The 25,427-nt window shown below is 44.6% G+C and overlaps 1 protein-coding gene across 5 annotated transcripts in view; it reads right to left on the bottom strand.

Moving 5' to 3' along the window:
- Positions 1 to 582: 582 nt before the first annotated feature.
- Positions 583 to 25,427, bottom strand: part of Palm2akap2 (PALM2 and AKAP2 fusion) — a 452,528-nt gene continuing 427,683 nt past the window's right edge. For 2 of the 5 annotated variants that reach the window (XM_051187834.1, XM_051187836.1), the window contains 3 exons: positions 10,503 to 10,681; positions 7,028 to 7,066; positions 583 to 850 (listed from right to left, as the gene is read on the bottom strand). In XM_051187834.1, the coding sequence (XP_051043791.1) occupies positions 752 to 850; positions 7,028 to 7,066; positions 10,503 to 10,681 (317 nt within the window). In that variant the 3' untranslated portion in view covers positions 583 to 751. The remainder of the gene's footprint in view (positions 851 to 7,027; positions 7,067 to 10,502; positions 10,682 to 25,427) is intronic. The other 3 variants (XM_051187833.1, XM_051187837.1, XM_051187835.1) reach the window with 2 other exon arrangements.

The raw sequence follows: 25,427 nt of genomic DNA, 5'->3' as shown, positions 1-25,427 counted from the left end.
GGATGAGCAGAGAAGGTTCTAAAGCTAATAACCCATTTGGTTTGGTTCTCCCCTACCATTCTCAACTTCCTACTGTAGAATAGATTGCATCTGCAACATGAAGAGATATTGTCTTAAAAATGCGGATGTTTATATATTATGATTATTAAGTGTTCCCAATTAAAAATGATTACACATAAGAGAGATTGAATCACTGTTGCCCTTTTTGGGCAACTGTGGAAAGAAACACCATTCATTTTATGGCTGCTGGAGGAGATGGAGTCAACCCAACACTTCTCTGATGCCTCTAGAGAGAGAGAGTGGAGAGGAGCTGGTGTGGAGGAATGGCCTGGATGCCGTAGACTGCACCAGCTTGGACTGGTATGTTGCCTCAGAATGGCTGTGTCACCATCTGCCCCTCCTGATCACCCAGCCAAGGCTGGCTTCAGTTCTGCCCGCAGCAACTATGTTGACTCATTTGTCATGTCTGTGTCCCTTTGGATTGGTTGTGGAATGGTCCAAAGCCAGAGGCCTCTTTGAATCACAAAGAAATCCTTTCTCTTCTTACTCTCTGCTTTCAGAGTTTGATGGGTGGACTTCCTCTTTGCTTTTGTTTTTAATCACGGTGTATTGCAGCTTCTGGTCTACATGAGGATTGTTGAGTTTGTATGCACTTTAATAAATAGTCTGTTAAAATGCTTCTGAATTGATAATTTCTTGGTTTCTTTGCTGAAACTCCTTCAGCAAAGAAGTCTCCTGGGCTGCAGGAAGCTTATTCATCGTCCTCCTCCTCCTGATTGGCATAAATTCCTGCCTCCCAGCGCAAGGCCAGAGCACTCTTTCTTCGATTAACCCGTGTGGCCTCCAGGACCTGAAAGAGAGGGGAAGAAATTAACAGAGTTCACAAAGGCCAGCTTCTTTCTTTCTTCCCTCCATTGCATTTCCTCACGCAACACCATGTTCACAAGACGAAGGTGATACAGGATCCAGTACCAATGGGGGCAGGTAATGAGCAGAGACTGGACAAACAGGGAAGGGGATGGAAAAGCTGTTATCTGAAGAACGGTTTCCAATACCTTTTTGTTCCCCCAGTATTTACCAGTTTCTTTGGGCTTGTTTTTGTGGTGCTGGAGACTGGACCTGGAGTAGTGAGCACACTGGGCCAACACTCTGGATGAGTTCTACCTGTTTCGCAGAGCTGACTATTCTAAGGTAGCTCTCTACAAGCTGTTCACTCCTGTTGTGCACAGACGTTTACGCCACACTGAAACTGTTCATCTGTGCCATCCAAAGTAGCAGCTGCTATCCACATGTGGCCAGTAGGCCCTTGAAGTAGTCAAGACAGCTGAGAAATGAAATATCTAAGTGGATTATTATAATTTAAATAGCCCCCTGAGACTAGCGATCACCATTTTGCCACTTAGCTGACTCATAACCAAGGATGGGGAAGGAATTGTTTAACTTTGGGCCAATATGGATTTGATGCATCAAGTCTTCAGATCCACATGACACTGGGAAAATATTTATAGCCCAAGAATCGACTATGGAAGAATGAAACACAAACGGCCACGAAGTGAGGGAACGGGGAAGCTTTCAGGACAATAAAAAGCCATCAGCATTCTGGTGTATGTGTGCATGTGTGTGTGTGTGTGTGTGTGTGTGTGTGTGTGTGTGATGAAGGTGTGTCATGAAGGTCATATGTACTACTAATAAGATAAATTAAAGGTGACAACATCAAGGCCAAGTAGGCTCACCCCCACAGAGATGGGGAAACCCCCACTCTTGTTTATTGGAATCATTCATGGGCTCCTGAGAGAAGGCATCAGGCCACCTGTTCCAATTTTTAGTTTGGACAGGATGGAATACTCATGGAAAGCAAGTGAGTGGCCAAGACACAGGGAATGGTTCTAAGTCAGGCCACTGTAACAAAAGCAAGCTCTGCACATGCCAGGCACTCTGGTGTTCACTTAAGCCATAGTTTCAGAAAAGTCCTGATTGGTTTTCTGAACTGCAACAAACACTGTGCTTCGTCTAAAATTATCATTCAGGCAAGGGTCAGTGATGTTGGCAACTCCAGAGAGGTAAGAAGGTGCCACGTGGAAGCAAATGCTGGGTAGACTAAAGGACCCATCCCAGCATGCCTCTTTGTGCCTACGTCAAGTGCAAGAACTACTCAGAGATTCTGGATGCTTCTATCTGGGAGGTCTTTCCCACATCTCCCAACATGGGACAGCTGGACTTGACAGGTAGGATGTAGTCAGTCATCTTGAAATGTTAAGAACCATAAACATGTCATGACTAGCCCTGCACATAAGCTCACATTGGAAGAAAGCCGGCTGTCAAGCCTAGGAGCTAGACAGGAGTTTTCCGGCCAGTGTGTGATAGCATGGGGATGAGTGATAATTCCGGATGGACTGTAATGCCTGAGTTCTACACCGCAGTTTCGTCTCTTGCTCATCTTGTATTTCACATCTCTTAGTCTATTCAGTGGAGAGTGTACTTGCCCTAACAGCATGGGTTTTCTCAAGAGGCAGTCAGACCTCTGATGCTCAATGAGATTTAGGTTTTAAATAGTAGTAACAGCATGATCTTGCAATAAGTCACAAACTCCAGTGCCTCAGTATCCCCGTGTCAAATGGGCACAACAAAAGCCACAGCATGGAGTCTGCCCAAGGGACAGTTTCAGGTGCACAGGGCAGTGCTCAGATAATTCTTCCCAGCATCTGAAAGGGTTACAGGCCCTGGAGTAAAATATAAGCACAGATTTTATAAGGATCTCAGTGTTGCATAAATCACTCATGTTTGCCTTCCAGACATAAACTGAGAAGTTCCCAGGAATATGAAAATGATGCCAAGGTTCTGAAAAAGGTTTCTTTAAAAAATAAAAAAGGGGTTTTGTTGCTAGTTAAACCCTTTACCAGCCCCATCCCCAAAGATGTATTTATTTCTATGTGCAGGGGTGTTGGCCTACAAGAATGTTTGTGCACCACTTGTGTGCCTGGTGCCTGCAGAGGCCAGAAGAGGGCATTAGATGCCCCTGGAACTGAAGTTACGGGCAATTGTGAGCTGCCACGTGGGTACTAGGACTGACCCAGTCCTCTGGAAGAGCAGTCAATACTCTTAACCATTGAGCCATCTCTCCAGTGTCCTTATTCCATTTTCTTTTGAGACAAGTTCCTGTCCTGTAGCCAAGGACAATCTACCTCAGCCCCCAGATTACTAAGATTAATGGAATGTGGATACCACACATGGCAGTAAATCTCTTTTTAATGTTTAATAAATCTCACTCGAAATTTCTTGCTCTATTCTTCAGAAACCCATGTTAGTATTCATCTCTCCAGTCATTTCACTAGTACTGACTGGGTTCCCAACAACAGGAGCAGTGTTGTATGTGGGAGATATGAGAGTTCCTTTCCTCATAGAATTCAGTCTCCAAAGGTGCAGGAGGCAGGGCAATTATAGCTATTCAGCATGAGTTTGAGCATCAGTTGATCAAGAACTCAAATAACTCATGTAGTAATGAGCTCCTAATTCATTGCCTCTAATTTAGATGTCCTTTTCATGTGATTCCCAATGCCTGATAAAAATCTAAATCCCCCGGTTAACACATAGAAAAGAAAATGAATGAGCCAGTATTGAAATGGCTAAGAACCTCAGAGTAAAGCTGCCCTTGGGCTCTTGAAGCTTAGAACTGAGGATTATTTTAGAGTGAAGTCCTGCATTAGGTCTTGGGAAGATTCAAAAGCCAAGCCCTCAGGGGAGCTGAGCTCTTGCTCTATACTTAATTCGGATGTGGGTGAGGGTGCATGTCTAAATTGTTAGTAAACTCAGAACTCTTACTACTTCTATTAGTGCACATAAAATTTACTTTCTATAGTCTTTCATGAGCTCAAAGTGAATGTCTATGGGGCTCTAGTCACAGTACACTTTCAATCACAAGTACTAAGAACCAGTTACTACTTTCATGCCCAGGACTGTTCTGGAAGCTTCATGCCATTACTGTTCACACATTTAGTTCCTACGAGGCGGACACATGGGGAAGTTAAGTAACTTGCCCTGCATTTCTCAGTCAGTAGAAGGAAAGGCCAAGATTTAAACTCAGCTTTCCAGGTGTGGAGTCAATGTTTGAGGCCATCAAGCTACATGGCTACTCAACAGCTGTGAGACGCCGGGAGCTGCAAGCACCCTTTACAACCCAATTTAAGGTTTTCTTATTGTCTTCACAAATTAATTCAACTTTGGGTCTGGTTGAAGAAAAACTATCAATTCTTGTCACACAAGCTCTAAAACTAATTATCTTTCTAATGCCTGGGCATTTCAAGGCAGTCAAATGAGGGCTATGAAGCAAAGGACCAATGGGTTAAATTGTTGAGTAGCCCCACTAATATTCAAGCTAACATGTGATCTTCCTACTTCTTTAGTTGAAGACTGAGCCCAATTCTAGCTTCCTTGCACATCCTTGGCCAGAGTTTCTCTGTTCTGAACCATACTGATTCGGTGAGAATGTGGGATCAGGGTCTGAATCTCCAAGGGCTACTTCCTAAATGAGAACCACAGACAGGCAGACAACGAGGAAGGCATATGCCATGGTATTCAACATTAGCTTAAATCTTATACATCAGTAACCAATAGACTAAATCTACAGCTATTAGCTTTGCTAATAATGAGCCATAATCAAAATACATATGGTGCTGGAGGTTGGTACAACCAACTGGAGGAACATTTAGAAGATCTAGTAGATAAAAGTATGCCCGGTTGAAGGTAGAAAAATCGTTCCACATATGCACAGGAAGATGTGTGGTGAAATACATTGGTGCTTGTCTCCCATGCCAGAGGAGCTGGGTTCAGTCCCCAGCAGGATACAACAGAGAAATAAAATCCCCCAAAGTTTATCAGAAACAACTTAATCCACATAGCCATCAACATGAAAGTGATAGAGAAGAACTTATTCATTCAACAGAACACTGGGACACATCTAAAACCAGTGCAACAGGAGCTGCAGAGATGGCTGAATGGTTCAAAAAACTAGCTGCCTCTGGGGAGGACCTAGGTTCGAATCCCAGTACCCACAAGACAGCTTACAACCATCTGTAACTCCAGTTCTAGGAGAGCCAGTGCCCTCTTCTGGCCTCCAAGGGCACTGCATGCACAGGGCGCACGGACATACATGCAGCCCAAACATCACACACATAAAAGATAAAACTAAGTTTAAAAATAAATAAATAAAAATAAAAGCAATTGAATGAAATAAGAAGAGGATACCATCATGTGACTTACCATTTTTAGAAAGTTTAAAACATGCACACACACACACAAAAAAAAGCCCCCAAACCCTATGGTGTTTCTTATGTGTATCTATACAGGTGTGGTATTAAAAAAACATGCATAAGAAAGAACACCATGACATTAACAGTGACCCCTCAGAGGAGATAATGAGGGACAGAGACAGAAAACTGGGAACTGGGAGAAGTAACAAGAGGGCTTGAACTGGATTTGCCACACTGAATTGTTTGAAAAACACCTAGCCAATACTATGAAATTCTAATAATGGGACAGTGACAGAGGTAGATGGCTCCAAGACTGCAGGAGCATACTGCCTGCTGCCTTCTTGGGCTCTACTATAGTGTCCCACTCATAGTCAACCCTCCATAACATATGAACTAGCTGGATGAGTGTCTCCACAGTTCCGTATACTACAGAAATGAAAATTTACAGAAAAAACAGAGACATATTGACAAAAATAAAAACTTTTTTAAAAGAAAAAATAGGACTAGAACTATAACTTAGGATAGACAGTGCTTGTCTGCCCTGCATTCAATCCCAAGCACATGTATATATGTACATACGTATATATGTTTGTATGTATTGTGTGTGTGTGTGTGTGTATATATATATATGTGTGTGTGTGTGTGTGTGTGTGTGTGTATACAACATTTTAATTTTTTTAAATTTTGGGGGTCAGGGAAGAGACAGAGTTTCTCTGTGTAGCCTTGGCTGTCCTGGAACTCTCTATGTAGACCAGGCTGGCCTTGAACTCACAAAGACGCTCCTGCCTCTGCCTCCCTAGTGCTGGGATTAAAGTCATGTGCCACCATGCTGGGCTTTAAACTTTTTAAATTTTTTAATGTGTATGTGTCCTGGATTCAATCCCTGTTTTGTGGTGTGTGTGTGTGTGTGTGTACATGTTCACACACAGAGTAATACTGCATTTTTAAATTATTAAATTTTTAACTATGTATGAAGGCATCTGAGCATGTGTATGAATGCATGTACAGTCATCAAGTGCCTGCAGAGGCCAGAAGAGGGCATCAGATCCCCTGGAGCTGGGCTTACAGGGGATTGTGACCCACCAGATATGGGTGCTAGCTGCCAAACTCCCTGTCACCCACTGCAGGCACAGCAAGCATTCTACACTACTGAGCCGTCTCTCTCTAGTCCCACTAAGTATTTTGTCCTTACAGCACATGTATTTGTGAAATCTGTGTAGAAGGAAGTTGTATGGGGAAGGAGGTGGTTTGAGGAAAGGCCACTGCTTAGCTGAGCGTCCAAAACAAAAATACAGGCTCCAAGATGGCAGAGAGGTGGGAGAGCCTGGGACGGTTTGCTGTTGGAAACCGTCACCCCACATCCATAGCACAGAGCTCTCTGGGAATCCTGCTAAGGCTAAGAAAGGACAGAGCTCAGCCTGTAGGGGTGGCACTGTATGCTAACCAGACCAGAATATTTTTGCTACTTGTGCCTGAAGAAAAATAAGAGTCTGCACAGCCTGCCAATAATTGCCCTCTAGTTCAACGTCTTCCAGATCCAAGGGTGACAACAATCTTCTCCAACCCCCATCCCCCATTCCCAGCACAGCAGTGTTCACTGTTGTGTGGATTCCGGCATATGAGTCAGCTCCCCAGTTCAGAAAAGCCAGGCAGAAAATACAGGTGGAGAGAAAGCATTCTTCTTGCCACTCTTATTGAACACAGCAGGAGACAGCAAACCACAACAGTGTGCACATGGATCGAGCATGCATCAGGACCCGGACAGACAAGTTGAAAAGTACCTCGGAAGTCACCTTGCAAGACAGTAACTTAGAGGTGTACTGGCAGAGAGGGAGAGAACCAGGGTTAGTACATGGCAGAGACACAGTCACAGACTCCCCCTCCCTAGGGGGCTGGGCTCTGGCACCATGCCAGAAGTGAGAAGGAGGGGAAGAGCTTGGGGGTACCATTGTACAACCTCTCCGAGTGTTGCTTCATCTGATATTTGTTTATTTAAAAGTCTGTATCTCTTGAGGCAAGTAGATACCCTATTACTCATTAATAAAAATATCAGACAAGCCAGGCTTTGTTAATTCAAGATGTTGTTTTCATTTTCTGTGCACTGAATTAACAAGATTGCTTCTCCCCCGTTGTGGAGCTGGCTACCCACCAGCAAGGACCTAGACAGCCATTCTGGATTTGATGAATTCTGTAACCAAATAGTCTTTTCTTTTCCTGTGGGCTTCTCTGAACCTGTAACAGCCTTGTGCCCCCATTGTGTCATTACAGTAAGACCCCAACAATATAATGAAGGGTGGAGGACGCTGAAGGGACAGGGGGAGAAATGGGGTGGGGGTGGCAGGTTTGTGAAGTCAGGTTCTCTAACCCTGACCTGAGGATGACACCATCTAACCAAGGAGACCACAGTTTCCCTCATCAGAAACTAGTGGGTCCTGGATAAGATTTCAAACTGGGGATGGTCCTTGGATGATCATCTGAGATGATTATTTAGGACTAGTGTGGTCTTTTAGCTGCTGGAGACACTCACTGGGGATAACACAGAACAAGGTTGCCAGTCCAGATTCATGAAGACTGCTAGAAGTAGTCTGCCCAAAGTGAGTTTTTGTCGTGTTCTTTGTCACTGAGTTTTTTTGTTTTTGTTTTGTTTTTTTTTTTTTTTAAACAAATGAGGTCATCCATAAATACTCACACAGAGCCTCCCAGATAGACATTCCTGAAAGGTTCAGTGTCACCAAGTGAACCCTCAAATGACCCCTTTGTTCCCAGCAGGAGGTCAGTGCAGAAACTGCCTCCGGAGAGCTGGGATTATAGGCATGAGCCACCATTCCCAGTTTATGTAGTGCTTGAGACCTAACACAGGGTTCCATCATGCTGAGCGAGCACCCCACTGGTGAAGAGAAATCCTCGGCCACTGACTTTCATAAAGAGGGAAACTGAAGGAGTGGGCCCTTGAACTGTGGAGAGGGTTCCAGAGACCACCATCGCTCTGATGTGGTTTCAGGGGTGGCTTCTAGTCTTCAAAAGAGCATACCAAAATGCCAGCATGAGCTGTGGGAGCCTCTAGGAGGACAGGAAATCCAAGAAGCCATGGGTCACCCTAAGAACAATGTGTGTGGATGGGGCCAGGAGAACAGAATTGCATGGCCTTGAACAGAACCAACGTTAGCTTCTCGAGACAGGGGAGCCGGCTACATAACCGCCACCAAGCAACCCCTCTCCTCCTCATTATCATTCTGGTATATGAGACAAGACAAAATGGAGGCAGGGTTAGAGACCAACTGGGGGGTTGGGAGGAGATGAAGCTTATTCTCTACAGAGATAGTAGAAAGGTACCCTACATTAGAAGGGCTAGGAGGCATGCTAATGGGTGGTTTGGAAGTCAATTTTGGCTGGTGCCCATATAACTTAAGAAGCAGTTTGAGTAAGGGTTTCTGAGGTTTGGGTCTCTTTCAAAAGTGGGGCAGGGAGGAGTACAGGGGACTGGATAGATTAAATTTTTCAACAATTGACAGATTTTGTTCTATTGTGAGATCAGGAAAAGTTCAGGACACGCAGCCTTCCAATAATCATAAAAATACACGGATTCACTAGTAGGTTTCTTCCTTAGCCAACATGCTTATTTATTTTCTTGGGAGGAATAGATACAGGAGGCCATTAGCACATTAAAATGCTGACTCCAGGCTACCTCATCCACTCAGAGGAAACTGGGACCGTTCGGCATTCCTTAGGTGGGCATTCCTTAGGGGATTACAGACCTGTGACACAGAGCCTGGAAATGTGTTTCCCTACATAACATCTGCACTCCAGTGCAAACAGCATACACAAGAAACGTAGAATACCCTTAAGAAGCATTTGCCTGCATCATGACTTAACAGTCCATGACTCTTCCGCTAGCTTCCAGCAAAGCTGCCAGTATACACTGTTGAATCTCAGAGAGAGAAGAACCCCTATGCTGCTAAGGCTGCACTTCAGACTACAATTTACAACACCCAAAGAGGGAATGCCTCCAAACAGGGCTCAGCGAAACCCAGTACAGCTGTCTGCAGCAGCTACCCAGGGCAGAGCTCTAGCCAGAGAAGCCCCTTGGCCTCTCGGTAGCTAAGTAAGTGCTCCTTCATGACTTGGCAGAGGATGTGTGTGTTTTCATCTTTTCTTTATCATTCTTATTGAAAAGAAGCCTACAGCATTGGCATTCCTCCCAGGAACTCTTGAACTCGGGACTATCCAGCCAGGACATGAAAGGCATTGACTTGGCAGGGACTTCCTATTGTGAACCTCATAGCATTTCAGTTGAGGGTGACTGCATAGCTTATCCGAACTGGGATGCTCTGAAGGGGTTGCTATAAGTAAACACACTGGTACAACAGGCAGAAACTAGATATTTTATCAAGCCAATTTGTGACCTCAGTGTAATGGCATAGGGCTGGGGGTGAGGGGTCCTTTGATGAAAGATAAAAGATCGATGCCAGAGATTCTAGGGTGTTTGCATGAAATCTGGGGCTGCCCCCAGGCTTGTGGAGGACCATTCAGCACCCTTTTAACTTTACTGGACAAGGAGACCAGAGAGCAGATGACTTCCTTCATCATGCACACAGCCAGCACGGGCATAGTTCTGAGGGTTGAAGGTAGCTGGGTAGCCATGTGTGGTTTTTAGCTGTCATTTAAAATGGCTCTGTTAAAATGGCCCAAGACATACTTAGTGTCTTGAGCAGTGTGCCACACATAAGAACTGGTCACAGCAGTGATTCTGAAAGCCGAGGGTACTTCCAGAGGGCATGCATTCTTATTCACTGTATTGTACAGGCACACTGTCTTCCTCCACACCCACCATGCCTTGTACCAGCCTTGCCCGCCAAACAACCAGCTCTTGATCATAGATATTTTTGTGATACAAAACAAGACCACAGGACCCCCAAGGCCCATTAAATAAACCACTCTTTTTCGAGACAAGGTTTCTCTGTGTAACAGTTCTGACTGTCCTGGAACTCACTCTGTAGACCAACCAGGCTGGCCTCGAACTCACAGAGATCCTCCTGCCTCTGCCTCCCAAGTGCTAGGATTAAAGGCGTGCATGACCACCACCCGGCCTAAACCACTCTTGTTTTTTGTTTTTTTTTTTTAAAAAAAAAAAGTGTTTCAGATCCACAATGCAAGACAGCCAGACAAATGCACACATTTCCAGGTCTGAACCAGAACACAAGCATACCACACTGACAGTCACACTCAGAGAAGAGAAAGGAAAGGAGGAAAACTTACACTACTATCATCCAATCTCTCGCGCCTTTTAGATTTGTGTGTCTCATAGTCTTCCATGAGGGTCTGCATCAGGTTCTTGGGCCGCTGGGTTCCGGCAGCCTCTTCAGGGGATAAGTCAGGCTGCAAGCTGGGACCTTCAGTTGTGGGGGATGGAGGAGGTTTGACTTTCTCTATTTTCCCTGAAACAACATGAAGAGAACACCCTTTCTAAGCTTGTCTGCTCAGCACTGCTGTTAGAAAGAGGAAAAAACTGGTTCACACATACACTTGCAAAATGGAGAGAACAGAGTCATAGTTAAGTGGAAGGGCTTCATTCCAAGAACAAACATTCAACACACATCTCAGGAACACCAGATCTACATACAGAGTCAGTTAACTCAAATGGGCCCGGCAGGCACTTTGCAACACGGCGGACGGATAGACAGACAGGACATGAGCTCCAAGGTTGTGGAGACATGAATTCTCTCAGATCATATAAGACTGTCAGAGGTAACAGCACCGTAGAGACCAACTTCTTACAGGTGAGGAAGCTGAGTTTACTAAGGCCACCTGAACCAAAGATGGGCCCCAGCACTCCTGGCATCCTCTGCCCTCTTCATCAGAGGTAACCAATTATCGGCTGACCTGTCCCAGTACCACAAAGTCTTTGAATGAGAATGAGACTCCAGACTCCCAGGAGACAGGAGCCTTAATTGGGCAGCCTCTTTCATTTACCTTACCTGCTAAAGACCCACAGATGCTCCTAGACTTTTTGGAATGAACGAATGACAACAGAGTTGGAAAGGTAAGGATTTTAGCTCTTGAGACTGTCCCCCAGGAGTGTCAGGTGGGAAGATTAGTGAAATGGTCAATTAAACAGTAGTGTGAGGCCTCTAGGCACATTCTCTAAAACTATCAGTATCCTTCAAATGTCCAAAAAATGTATATTCTATCAAGATCACAACAGTAAGTTGTCCAAGGAGCTGGCACCTTGGAAACTATTTTTTTTTTTAAGACAGTAGCTTACTGAGTAGTGGAGATACATGCCTTTAATCCTACCACTCAGGAGGAGGCAGAGGCAGGAGGATCTCTATGAGTTTGAGGCCAGCCTGGTCTACAGAGTTGGTTCCAGGACAGCCATAGCTGTTACACAGAGAAACCCTGTCTCACAAAACCAAAAGACAGTATCTCATGTTGTCAAGGATATGAACTCATTAATATAACCCAGACTGGCTTCAAAACTTGTTTCTCTGGGATTCCAAGCTTAGCCACAGTGTCTGGTTTATACAGTTCTAGAGATTGAACCCAAGGACTCTACCAACTGAGCAACTCAGCCTTCAGAGACCTATTTGTTACAGGTGGGAAATGTCTGGCCTTTACCGCTGGACCAAAGACATGCAGGGGCTTTAGTGCCACAAAGACTCAAATGCATCTCTGAGAAGCTACAATAGTGAACAGTGTATGGCACGGTTGGGGTCTACAACAAGAAACGTGAAGCAAACATATTTATATTCATATTTAGAAGTTAGGGTGAAGTCCCAATTCCTTCATCTTTCCCTCATTTCACATCACAGATGTCTAATGTGACAGCTGTAGTGTAGAAGGACTCACAGGGAGGCTTAGTAGGAGGGTTTCTGGGAGTTCAAAGGGAGGCAGGGGGCTGCACCCTTTAACCCACGAAAGCTCCTTGAGGGGAGCTGGGGACATACGGAGCCAGAAAGCCCAGAAGAGTTTGGTATTTTTTTGGGGGGGGGTTGTTTGGGTTTTTTGTTTGTTTGTTTTTTTTTAAGACAGGGTTTCTCTGTGTAGCCCTGTTTGTCCTGGAACTTGCTCTGTAGACCAGGCTAGCCTTGAAGTCAGAGGTCAGCCTGCCTCTGCCTCCTGAGTGCACTACCATTGGCAAAGCTCAGTGTTTAACTCTTGCTCTTCCTTGAACTCTGTAAGCAGTTGGAGACAGAGTTCCTTTAAAAGATCCATTTTAATCCTGAGCTAACCATTCAAATTCTCTGTTTTAATTTCCATGTCTGTGAAAATGAGCGCTTGGAAGGAGTGGTTTCTGTGAGCTCTTCTAACTCACTGTATTGACTTTAAGGGATGAGGGGGAGGCAAGGGGCCATGAATCACATTTGAGGATTAGGTGAAAAGTAGCTATTGGCATAGAGAATTATCTCTCTGTATGTATGTATGTGTATGGTGTCCAGCCTGCCTTCATATATATGCCTGCATATGCCAGAAGAGGGCACCAGACCTCATTATAGATGGGTGTGTGCCACTGTGTGGTTGCTAGGGTTGAACTTAGGACTTCTGGAAGAGCAGCCGGTGCTTTTAACCTCTGGGCCATCTCTCCAGCCAGTACACATTCCAGCACTTGGGAGGCAGAAGTAGACAGCTCTGTGACTTTGAGGCCAGCCTAATCTACAGAGAGAGTTTCACAACAGCCAGGGCTACACAGAGAAACCCTGTATGAGGGGGTGGGGTGGGGGAAGGGGTGGAAACAGCATCTCCCACAGCCTAGGCTAGCCTTGAACTCTGTACGTAGCTAAGGATAATCATGAACTTACACACCTCCCACATGCTGGAATGATAGGGATATACCACTACATCTGGCTTTAGGTAGGACCGGAGAACAAACACCGAGCTTCATCTATGCCAGACAAGCACTTACCAACTGCCCTTTTAACCAAAACCTAAGAAACAGTGCAGAAGAATGGTAGGCACACACACTCTAGCTTTGCTTTTCACACTGACATCTTCGCCAGACTTTATTTACAGGTCTGTGAAGGCCACTTTCTTCCAGTGCCTGTGTCATCTTTGGCTACTGAAGTGCCTGCCACCTCTAATAAACTGTAAAGTCACAGGAAGACACAGATCATTGCAATTGTCTATGAATCCCTTTAATTCATTTCAGTGCAGAGCCTAGAGCAGCAGAGCATCATCTGTCCTGACTGCTACACAAAGTAAGAGTCAATGTGTACTTAATGCACCAATAAGCCTATTGTAAAATAAGCATAATTGCCTTAGAAAATAGTTTTGTGTGCTGGGATCAAGCCCCCCACCCCAGAAAAATCCCAGGAAAAAGGTTAAATGCCTTCCCCAAAGCATGTGAAATGAAACATCTAGGAGTATGGGTGTTGTGGCTCATACCTGTATGACAGCCAGAGGCAGGAGAATCTTGATGAGTTCAAAGTGCCCTGTGCTACACAGTAAGTTCCAGGGGAGCCTGGTTATTCTAGTCTAGCAGGACAAAACCCATCCCTGGAGCAGGAAGTAGTACCAGAGACCATCACTAGAGGTCACAGGGGAAGCAAGGCTAGCTTAGCAGTGCTGGAGCAGCCTCCAAAAAGAGGCAATTGACAGAAGAGGCTTCAGATGCCGTCCAAGCCCAAGAACGGCCCCAGAGACAAAGGAGAAACTGTTTCTCATTCCCAGACTTCTGGTTATCAGCCTTGGCATTTTCAAAAGACACTACCTTAGCCAGCCTTCTCTGTGGGACCCTAAGACCGCCAAACCTCCTCGCTACAGTATGGTTCAAGTCACGCCTTAGAATCCAACCTTAGGAGTCACACCAGCCACCGAAAAGCTGGAGAGGGACTGCTCCACAGCTGACCTGTTCCTCAGAGTCCTGAGTTCATTGTCAAAGACTTCTCACATAGGATGATGGGAAACTTCTGGTACTTCTGTAGCACTACACTGTTCATGGTGTCATTACATGTCTGGACAGTCAGTCACACTAACAATCTATGGCCTCATGGGGGCCCTCCAAGTTCTGTGACCTAGGGGAGGCACCCAAGTGGAATCCCCCAACTGTGAACTATCCTGGGTGCTGTGGTGTGTGTCTCATATCTCACTGCTCCAGTAACCCTTCTTCCATCCCAGGTTAGACCATCAAACCTGGCTCATGAATTTGTCTGTTTACTTGGTGAATGATCAAGTAGCTATGACACCCGAAAATGGCCTCCTCATTCTATGGTTAGCATTCTGACATCCAGACTCTCTGGACTGGGCCTTCTCACAAAATGGCCCTCTTGAAAGCTCAGTCTGGGTCCCTGGGAAACGGAGCAGACCACACCAGGCAGAGCTCAGGGAGGGCCTGTGTTGGTTTAGGCTGAAGGTTGGGACTTACATTTACAAAGCATGGAAGAAACACAGTGTGGCATCTGCAACGTCACAAAGAAACCAACAGGGCAAAATCAGCTTGTGGGTCTGAGTGGGGGAAAGGAAACATTTCTAGCTTATTTCATAAACATTATCTTGCCTAAAATGTTGGAATAAATTTGTACTTCACATTTTGACGATAATTGAGGGCAGGCAGCTTCGCATGGCTGGGTTGATTCCTACTGCTATATGAAATAATTCTCAATGCTACATATATGTGTGTGTGTGTGTGTTGGTATGTGGGAGAAGCCTTTATGAAACTTATAGACTCTGTGTTGATATCTAATACATGAGTGGGAGTAAAGATCACTCAAATTCATTTAACATGAGAACACTGCTTCACAGAATTCCCACTGATATCAGAAGGAAGCAAGAAATACAATTCTCTAATGTATACTAGCTGACCAACCCTAAGAAAAGACTTGGCACAAGTTCAGCCAATGTCTAAGTAAAGGCATAAAGCTGTATACTAAAACTTCCTCTTTTTCTTTTTCATATTTAAATCAACTTACTTGCCTGTGGAAGAACAATTATACTAGTCTCATTTATTAATGGAGTATTATTTAGTCACTACCAATCATGTTTTAGCCATGAATTTAGAGGAACAGTTAAGGGGAAATAAGAAAAAGCAGGCCACAAAAGCAGATTTGCTGAGAGTTTAAGTTGGGTGTGGTGGTAAATTCTTGTAATCCTATCACTAGGGAGGGAGAGGCAGGAAGCTCTTAAATTCAAGGCCAGCCTGGGCTCACACAGTGAGAATTTATTATGGGGGGGGGGGGGCATGTAGCTTAGTGGCAGAATGCTTGCCTCAAATGTGTGAGGCCCTGGGCTCCATTGCACGGATTGCCTAGACTTAGCACTTCCCCAGTCACTGTTGTGGGGAAGAAAGCAAACAGGAAAGACATGGGGATCAAAACCAGCCAACACCAGATGAGCAGCACTGTCCGTCAGCAGCAGAATACCCTTCCCAGGGATTGCCCAGCCGTGATCCCTGAAACTCACCCCAGAATACGTTGCCATTGTTAGGTCAAGAAACCCGGACAAGTCTCAGTGCCTTGATTCCACTTCTCACACCACCCTACCCTAAACATCTCCTGCCCAGAGGCAGGGCTTCTGATCCCTATGTAACAGCCATCTTGGACCAGAGGGCTCTTGCTCTCTTGGCTCTTGGCTGGCTCCCCGCCTAAATCTCTCTTGGTCTGCTTGCCCTCTCTCTCTCTCTCTCTCTCTCTCTCTCTCTCTCTCTCTCTCTCTCTCTCTCCCTCTCCCTCTTTTACTACTCCCCTCCCCATGGCCCACTTCAGTCTGATGGCCATGTTCAGTCTGGACTCCTACGACTGTTTTCCTGTTAAGCATATGATGCAACCTGACTCTGAAAGAGTCCCCGCTGCAGGCTTATCATACAGCAACTTATCTTATAGTAGAACAGCTGCATTCTGCTTGGAAGGGCATTCTGCCTCCCTCACATCCTCTCCCATTCCCTCGTTTCTCCACTACTGAAACCCCATGGTTATATTCAACAAACAAGACTTGGTCAGAATACTGTCTTGTCTCCATCTCTCGAGTCTCTTGTCCCCTCATTATCATTCCCTCCCTCAGGGTCCACATCGACTGACCCAGGGGGCCGGGGCACTCATTTTTCAGCCAGACATGGTGATCCTCCTGTCTCAGCCTCCCCAAATGCATCTGCCTCAGCACAAATGAATTTTAAAAAAATAAAATAAACCAGATTTTTTTTTTTCTTTAAAGAGTCTCATATAGCCAAGGCTGGCCTCAAACTCTCAAGTGCTGGAATTACAAAGGTGTTCCATTATACTCAGCTTGGAAATATTTATTTTAAATATAATTTGTTCCTACGGAAATAAAAGGGTCAACTTGCTTACTTTAACCTTCATATACTCAGGAAGCTTCTGAATGTCAAAACTCGCAGCTACAGCACAGGCTTCCCAAGTGAAAAGGGCAATGGACTTTCCCTTTCCACTAGCCAGTGCTGTCTCCCAAGACAGGCAAAGGCAACCTGAAAGTCTGAATGTGTTCCCTACCTAAGTACAGAAATAGTTGAAGCATTTCCTCATCCAGAAGACTCCATGCTTGGTTGTGCTTCGGGGTTTCCCTTGGGTAGGCTGTACTGACAGGAGGCAGAGAAAAGAATCTGTAATTCCTCCCACTCACTCTCAGAATGCAGGGAGGGCTGTGTCTGCTGGGACACAGCATGTCATCCCTGACAACGCAAGTCTTCCTCAGAACCATCCCTAACTCCTAAAATGCCCCGGGGTGCAGACTCCAGAAATTTATTTATTTTCGTATGAGTATGTAAAGCAAAAGTTTGAATTTGGGCGATTGTTGCAGCCTATGTCTGTGGAGTCTGCAGTCATAAGTCAAAGATCCTTTGTTTCTAACATTTCTCAGGAGAAAAAGCTATCACCCACTTGAATTTAAAAAGCCAAACTGAACAAAAACACCCACCAGATGACGTGCCTTGGCCTGCATCTCTGTCAATGGGCTCTTTTCTTCACACAGCTTAGGATGGGTCGGAAAGCATCTAAAGCCACTCGAGTTCCCAGAGAGCCCAGAGCTGCAGTTTCCACTCCCCTCCTTCTTGGTGAATGGCCTGCTCACCAGCAGCCCCCCAAATACGCGGGCTTGTGTGGCTCCTGCTTTGACACCCACACCACAGCATTGTCTTTCATCTTTCATCTCTTCCTTTGAAGGCCCCCAGGTGGGAGAACAGGATGGTGGGGACTTTTAGATCATAAACATGGTCAGGAATAAGAAACACCCTGGAAGGTGGGATACGTCTGAAGAACTGTCAAATATGGTTGCTTCAAAGTAAGTTAGGGCAGGGAGTGATGAACTGCTGGTTCTGGGGCTACTCTCTGAAACTTACTGGAAGGAGGAGAAACCCTAGGATGGAGGCGCTGTTTCTCTGAAGATGATGATTGGTTTAAAATGCGATCAGAAAATAGAGACAAAGCTGGGGCGGTGGTGGTGCACACCTTCTATCCCGTCACAGGGTTTCTCTGTGTAGCCGTGGTGACCCTGGAACTCACACAGTAGCCCAGGGTAGCCTCAATCTGCCTCCAAGTGCTGGAATCAAAAGTGTTGTGTGTCCTGAGGTTCTCTCTTAAAGCGGTAGGGAACACTTTTATGGTAGCATGTACCAAGTACATTTTAGCATGGACTCTGCCATTCTTTGGTTTTGACATAATTATGGAGATCTTCCCGAAGCCAGGTTTTACATTGGAAACCTTAGGTCTAAGGAAGTTCTCAACTAGAAGTGAAAGTGACTCATAAAACATGGTCAGGCATTCATGTCAAGGTCATGGCCTGTAAAACAACAGCTCACCAGTGGGTGGCTCTGCTGGGATCTCTAGGCCTTTTCTTAAGTCCAGCAGCAACCATAAGTCAATAGTAACAAGCCTTAAAAAAAAGATGTACTTATGTGTATGAGAGTTTTGCCTGCATGCGTTTATGCACAGCATATATATGCACCTGATCTGCAGAGATCAGAACTGGGTTTTTGGTCCCCTCCAACTGGAGTTGAAGGGCCGTGATCCGACATGTGATTGCTGGGAACCGAAACAGGGTCATCTGAAAGAACAGGTGCTCTCCACCACTGAGTACCTCTCTGGTCCAGTAATACCGAGTCTTGGGAGCCTTTTATGTACCAGACACTCTCTTAAATTTGGGGCAAGGTTGTTACTATATAGTTCCCATTTTTACTGACAGGGAAACAGTAGAGATGAAATGAAGTGTTCCCACAACTAGCAAGGAACCGGACCAGTGTGAGTCCAGAGAAGTGACCGAGTCACTTAAAGCACCTATCTTCCTTGACTGATTCTTTTGTATAGTACATAGATTTATGTTTGGATAATGGGAATAAGAAAGAGACCGGCACTGTCCAGGAGACCCGATGTCAGAGGCATACAACTTTTGGGAAATGTCCACATTTACCTTCAAGGCCAAGAGAAACAAAAGAGCATTACCTAAACTACCGATGGATTCTTTGGATCTCTCACGGTCTGACTGGTACTTTCTCCTCTGCTCCCCCCTTCTCCCTCCCTCTTTCCCTCCTCCAGTCAGTCTTCCACACCCTCAGTAGAGGCTTATTCACAGAGATCAAATGCATTCGAAACGCCAATCTCCTTGGGAAGTACACAAGACTAGTAAGAGTCGCAGTCATATCCTGTCCAGGCTCCAACAGTCACGGGTTGGGACATCCTGCTCCCAAGCTGGCTTTGATTAGCTCACATTTCTCAACAGGGATCTTGCAAGAATTAGGCCTTTTGATTCACTTCCTCTCTGTAAGATTAAGACTGTAGACTTTCCTTATATGTGGCTGAGTTTGATTCCTGGGAAAAAGTTTTAATTCCCAGAACACAGAGTAGCCATGCGTATGTTAGCAATGAGGACCCTATGTGGTGCCTCCCACAAGGTATGAGCACAGGAGGCAAGGCAGATACCCGGGATCAGTCAGCAAGAGATAACACAACTTTAAGATGGAAGAACTGAGAGTTAAACTGAAGTGAAAGGGTTTGCTTTCTCCAAAATGGTGTTATCTGAAAGCCATGACCACGGGCAGGCTTGTCACAGGATAGTTTAGAGTCTAATCCTTCTCAGGATGGAGAAGGGCAGGTTTGAGCATGATAGTTAGTTACCTCTTTCAAAACCTTCTAGAGCAATGTCCAAAAATAACACTGCATTCTTGTGGGCTTTTCTTATCTATTCCTTTTGAAATGGTGTGTACTTAATAAGAAAGACACTTGCTGGGTTCAGATCAGTGAAAATCAGGGAAGCTCAAAAGATCAGAGAACATAGAAGGCAATCATGATGCTCCATGACTACCAATGACCACTGACTTCAATCTCATGACACCAAACAGCTTCAGTCAAAAGAGTCAACACCAACCCCTGCTCATATTCAGGTTAATCCAGTTCTTTTGAGATTTGGGGTATGAACCTGACTCTGGATAAGCATCTTCCTGTGAAATGAACTGGTAGAGAAACTCACAAGGCAACCAGTCTAGACAGCTAACATACCCCCATCTGCCTAAATCTTTGGGTAGTGCCATGAATTTAGCTCATTTGTAATTAATTGTAATTCTGAAAGCACCAACAAGCCATCCAGGTCACCAGGATAGCTTTGCTTCACCTCTGTAGGCCAAATCCACTCACAAAGGCCACCAATAGCTTAAAACTACATAGATGGATGAATGGGTATAGATAGATAGATAGATAGATAGATAGATAGATAGATAGATAGATAGAACTTCTTATATTAAGGTAATGGATCAATTCATGCAGAACTATAATCCAAACTGACAACAATGTTCCCTCTAAATTTTTCTTTGGGGTAGGGGACACATTGAGATAAGTTCTTATTATTCAGGCTAGCCTTAGAATTTCAGTGCTGTTCAGGCTGACCTAGTAATCTTCTTGTCTCAGCCTCCTAACTGTTGGGGTTTCAGACATATGTCACTAAGCCTGTCTGCATCTCATCCTATGCAAGGTGTTTAGTAATCCTATCACACCATTAAGAGACAGGAGCAGGCCAGTGTTGTTGGAGCACACCTTTAATCCCAGCACTCGGGAGGCAGAGGCAGGTGGATATCTGTGAGTTAGAGGCCAGCCTGGTCTCAAAAAGAAGAAGAAGGAGAATAACGAGAAGAAGAAGAGAGACATGAGCAGATACTACAAGTGGTAGTGTTCAGTGTTCACACTTTTTTTCTAATCACTCTTCATAATATACAACTTCATCTCAAAAAGCAACCAGCTTGCTGTGTCAAGTCAACATCTGATGTGAAACTATCAGAAAACAAAGTTACTCATTACCTCCCTGAATTTCCCTGACATTCTTAGAAGCTGGAAGTGAAACCCAGGTACCTAATAATAGATACAAGGACTGAGAACTGTCTGTTAGCATCTGAACTATGCAAAGACGTATCACTGGAGTTTTAAAAGATGCTTGAGTACACACACCCCCGTTCTCTCAAGGGTATTTTACCCTAACATAATGGTTTCCCCTTCAAATCAGGCTCATATACCTGTCAAGGGGCTTCTTTTTTCTTCTCCATTCTTTCTCTCTTTTGGGGGACATAGGGGTTGAACCTATGACCCTGTGCTTGTTAGGCAAGTACTCTATCACCAAAGTCCCCCAGCCCTTTCCTTGAGAAAGGATCTTGTTAAATTACCTAAACTGACCTTTAGCTCACTCTAACACAGACAGGATTTGAACATGAGGTCTCCTGCCTCAGCCTCCCAGGCAGATGGAATTATAGGCCTTCACCACTCTGTTATAAAGTGGGGCAGGAGTGGGAAATCTTCCAAACATCTTTTCAACACCTAGCCAATGAAGAGTTTTAGCTAACAATGGGAAGAATTTGTACATCTCTAGCACACATGTTCTCAGTGGATTTTATCTGCTTATGGTTTTAGGATTCAGATGTGGCCAGCATGATTTCTACCAGATAAGGGATAAGTCATTGTTTTTCATCACCCAATATCATTAATCTGATCTGAATCACACAGAAAACCAACTGAGTCACCTCTGGCAGGAAATGTGACATGGTGCAAAAGAAACCTAGCAAGATTTCATTCATAAAAAACTATGTTGAAGCCAGAAGTGCTAACCCACACATTGCCAGGGTAATGTGTCAGCTTCCTTCTGGCCAAGCAATACTCCAGAGGTTTCCAGGCGTGGAAAGAAAGAAAAGTGAATTTTTATTCACTTTAATTTTGGTTCCTCTCTTCATGCTGTAATGCTAGCACACTGTGGTGTCTTTTCTGTATATCCTGGCTATAAATATGATAGCATGGGACCTATATGCATCATAGGATGACTGTGTTCAATGTGACAAGACCAGAACAGATCACACACTCAGATAAATTACTGTCCTTTTTTTTTTTTTTTTTTTTTTTTTTTCCAGGACAAGGTTTCTTTGTGTAACAGCCCCTGCTGTCCTGGAACTCATTCTGTAGATCAGGCTGGCCTTGAACTCACAGAGATCCACTTGACTCTGCCTCCTGAGTTATTGGGATCAAGGCAGGCATCTTATCTACAGTTATTGTCTTCTTAAAGGGACTAAAATGGATGTTGTTGATAAGACATGGAGAGAGAAGGAGATTAGCATCCACACAGAAGAAGGTTCTAGAGAAACTAGGACCAGGTGCTGTAGCTCAACAGCAAACACTGGGATCACAGCTTCTTGTAGGGCAAACCCAATCCTGGTAGGGAAGCCTGATAGGTACATCAGCTAGTGGATCCAACAAAGTAGCAGCATGTCCTCACACTGAACAATTGTTCATGTGATAGAAGCTGGGAGCAATTCCATTGAGAGACTGAGTGGAGAATCCAAAATACCTCTCTCTGCTGTGGTCTGGTATTTGGGAACCTCATGTATCCAAAGAAATGCAGTTACCACTGTATGCTTTTAGGAGGGAGCTTTGGGGAAGTGATATGATCAAGAGGTCTGAGTCAACATGGGTAGGATTAATGTTCATATGAAAGAGGTCACAGGGATCTAGCCATCTTCATCCTCCTCACTACCTGAGGACATCAAGAGGGGGTTCCATCTATAAAGCAGGATATGGGTTCTTGCTAGAAACTTAATCTTGGACATCCCAGTCTATAAAACTGTAAGAAATATACTTCTATTGTTTATAAGGTACTCAGCCCAAGGGTGTTTTGTTATAGTGAACCAAATAGTCCAAATTGTCCACTGACCATACCCACTTTAGAAACGGTTTTACAATGAAATAATGCAATGGGGGCAGGGTAGGCAGCGTTGGCTGTAACTGGTAATTGTGAGGGAACTATGGTTCCTGTCTTCCATGTAAGCAGAAAGAACCAAGATGCTCATAAGCTTTCCCTCCTTCCGTGGGGCTGCCAGCTTCTGGGTACCATTATCGCTTTCTTTGTGCAGTGGCTCCCAAGCTGGGGCTGAAATCAAGTGGCACAAACACTTTTCTCCAGAACAGGATGCTCAACTGCCATCCGTGTCAAGCCAGCTCTCAGTCCCAATTTCAAGTGAACTTGACAACTGAGAATTGCCAGGAAAAGCCAAGTTCTTGTGGCTAACCACGGACAAAAACTTTCCCCGACAGTTTTCTTGCCTTAAGCACTCAGCTGGCTCTGGCCTGTGACCAGAAGGAATTAAAAACCCATCAAGGAAGTCCCTGTGTTCTTCCTCCTCCACCTCCCTTCCCTTTCCTTCCTGAACAATTCAGTCCAAGAATCATTAGGTGGTGCTGAAAAACATGACGCCTGCAGAAGGCTGGGGGGAGCTACTGTTCTGAGTCAGAACAAGGTGGACAAGGGACAGCAGTGACACATATAGGGTCTCTTTACCAAGGGGGGAGGCACATAGTGATCATCTAGAAATTAATACTGGTATATAATTTGATGAAGAAAACATGTGTCCCGTTACATGGTGTGTCTAGAGAGGTCAAACAAAACATTGAGGATATCAAGAAGTTGTAACTATGAAAAGGGAAGCTGTAAATTTGGAAAGGGAAGAAGTGTAGTGAGATGTTCACCTTGTCCGCACCTGTGGCATAGACCACGCCATTGGGGGTGGAGACAGGGCCGGACGTTACCTGGGGGGACTAAGTCTGAGGAGGGGGCTTGGAGAGCTCTCTTGCTTGCAGTACACGGACAGGAGCACTTCCGGAGGCATCCTTGGGACCAGGAACCTGCTGGTGTACACCCGTCTACGTTGTAAGTTATTTCTCCCTGAATAAACAGCTATTCGGCCTATTCGTTTCTCTTGATCCTTATTAAACATCTATAAAGAAGTGTTTCATAGAACATGTTCCTCTCAACAAAACAGCTGCTTGCAGAAGGCCATCATCAATGGGTATGTTGACTGCTCCCTCAAGAGAAGTGTGGGGGGTGGGGTGGTCACTGAACTCTCATCTGAGATTTCCACTACTCCCTCTTTCCCCTCCCAGCATTTGTATGCAATTCTGCACACAGCCTCCAAGTCTCAGGAGTCTCTAGAATACATAGGCTGGGGAAAGCGAACCAAGGGAGGATTTTACACAGCTAGGGGAAGCTATCATCCAAGCTGGGTAAAGACTTTTCAGTGCGTCAGCTTTGGGGTCAATATGCTCCTGTAAGCAACCCTGCACCCAAGCTCTGTAAATAACTTCAAAAAACTCATAAGTTCTTAGGGTGACCTTTGGTGAACTGTCCTTGATTTGACCCTAGAAGCTTATAAAGAGGGTAGGAATTGTTTGTCTCCCCAGGCAAGAAATTCTTATGACAAATGTGGATAACTCTATTAAATCAGAATTTAAAATCCCTGGGTGGGTGAAATTATTTACCATGCACCCCTGACAATTTGAGTTTGGATCGCAAGGACCTGAGAAAAAACCTAGATGCAATAGTACATTTGTGTTAGTAACATCCCTACAGTGAGATTAAAGGCAGAGATGGGAGAATCACAGGGAAGCCTGCAGACTGGCTAGCCTGGGGTACACAGTCCAGGAGCAAGAACAAGAGCCTGATCAACAAGGTGGAAGGTGAGGACTGATTCTTGAAAGAAGGTATCTACTCACCTCCAAATGCACACCATGACGTGAGCACACTCACAGTCTCTCTCCTCTCTCAGTCTCTCCTCTCTCTCACACACACACACACATACACGTGCACACACATACATGTGCGCGCACACATCAATTTTTAAAAAGATCTCTGCATGAATCCATAATTTCCTAGATAGATAGATAGCTAGACAGACAGACAGACAGATAGATGACTAGATAAGATAGACATATAGGTAGATGTTTAATCTCCAGTTCTGTCTATCAACAATGCCTGTGAGCACTAATATAACCCAATATTAATGCACATGCCAATCTTGATGTATACATCTTGTCCCATAGAAAGAGAATAAATGTCCTTTGCTCTTTGGGGGTAAGACTGATTTCAAGGCTGGGAAAGTACAGGGTAAAATGGAGCATTGTACAGTAACAAAAAGTAAGGAAGCTCTTGAAGGAGAACTGCTTCTCAAAAAGAAGCACAATTGAGCTGGAGGGGATTCCCACAGCTATAACTAAACAAAATGAGGATAGAAATAACAACGTGAGGGATAACGAGCTATTGAATGCAATGGGATCCCATGAGACTATATTGATGTAAATAAATCCTAGACTTCCAGTCTGTGTCTAAGCAAAATATGTATTAATTAGAAAAGGAAAACAGTTTCTCTGTGAGAAGCCTTACAAACACTCCTTAATCAAGTGATCAAAAGTACTATTGAATGGTCAAAGCTAAGATCTGCCCATTCTGGAAGAATCTCACACTATATGCTACTTGCTTAGACACTGTGAGAATTCAGCATCAACCTGGTGGTCCTTCCTCTACCAAAGGTGAGATGTAGTCATATGAAAGCATCAGAAAGACCCAATGTGGAGTGTGCTACAAAACTTGGGAAGTAGGGCATCGTGGTGCCAAGTGATTCTCAAACAGCCCAGACATACTGGTACTTTACTGGAGAGCTTTCCTTTAGGTTTGAGGTTATCTCAGAATTTAGAAGTTAATGATAGAGTGATCCTGTGTCACTGTAGACTGATGGAGGTCAAAGTGTCAATATGAAAGAGTTGAGATCTAATGACTCAAGTTAAACAGTAATTATACTTTAACGTAATGCTTCTTAAATTGCCTTTGATAAAGGATCAGTTTCCCCACAAATCCACTGTAAAACGCACAATACCCTTGGGTTTCAGAATGGTACGGAAATGTTTTCTAATGCTTTCTTTTAAGGTCTGTACTCCTGTCAGCATGAAACAT

This window comes from Phodopus roborovskii, unplaced genomic scaffold (genome assembly GCF_943737965.1).
Source record: "Phodopus roborovskii unplaced genomic scaffold, PHOROB, whole genome shotgun sequence".
NCBI lineage: Eukaryota > Metazoa > Chordata > Mammalia > Rodentia > Cricetidae > Phodopus > Phodopus roborovskii.
Note: the sequence above shows the minus strand (reverse complement) of the source record. Positions and strands in the feature narration are given on the sequence as shown.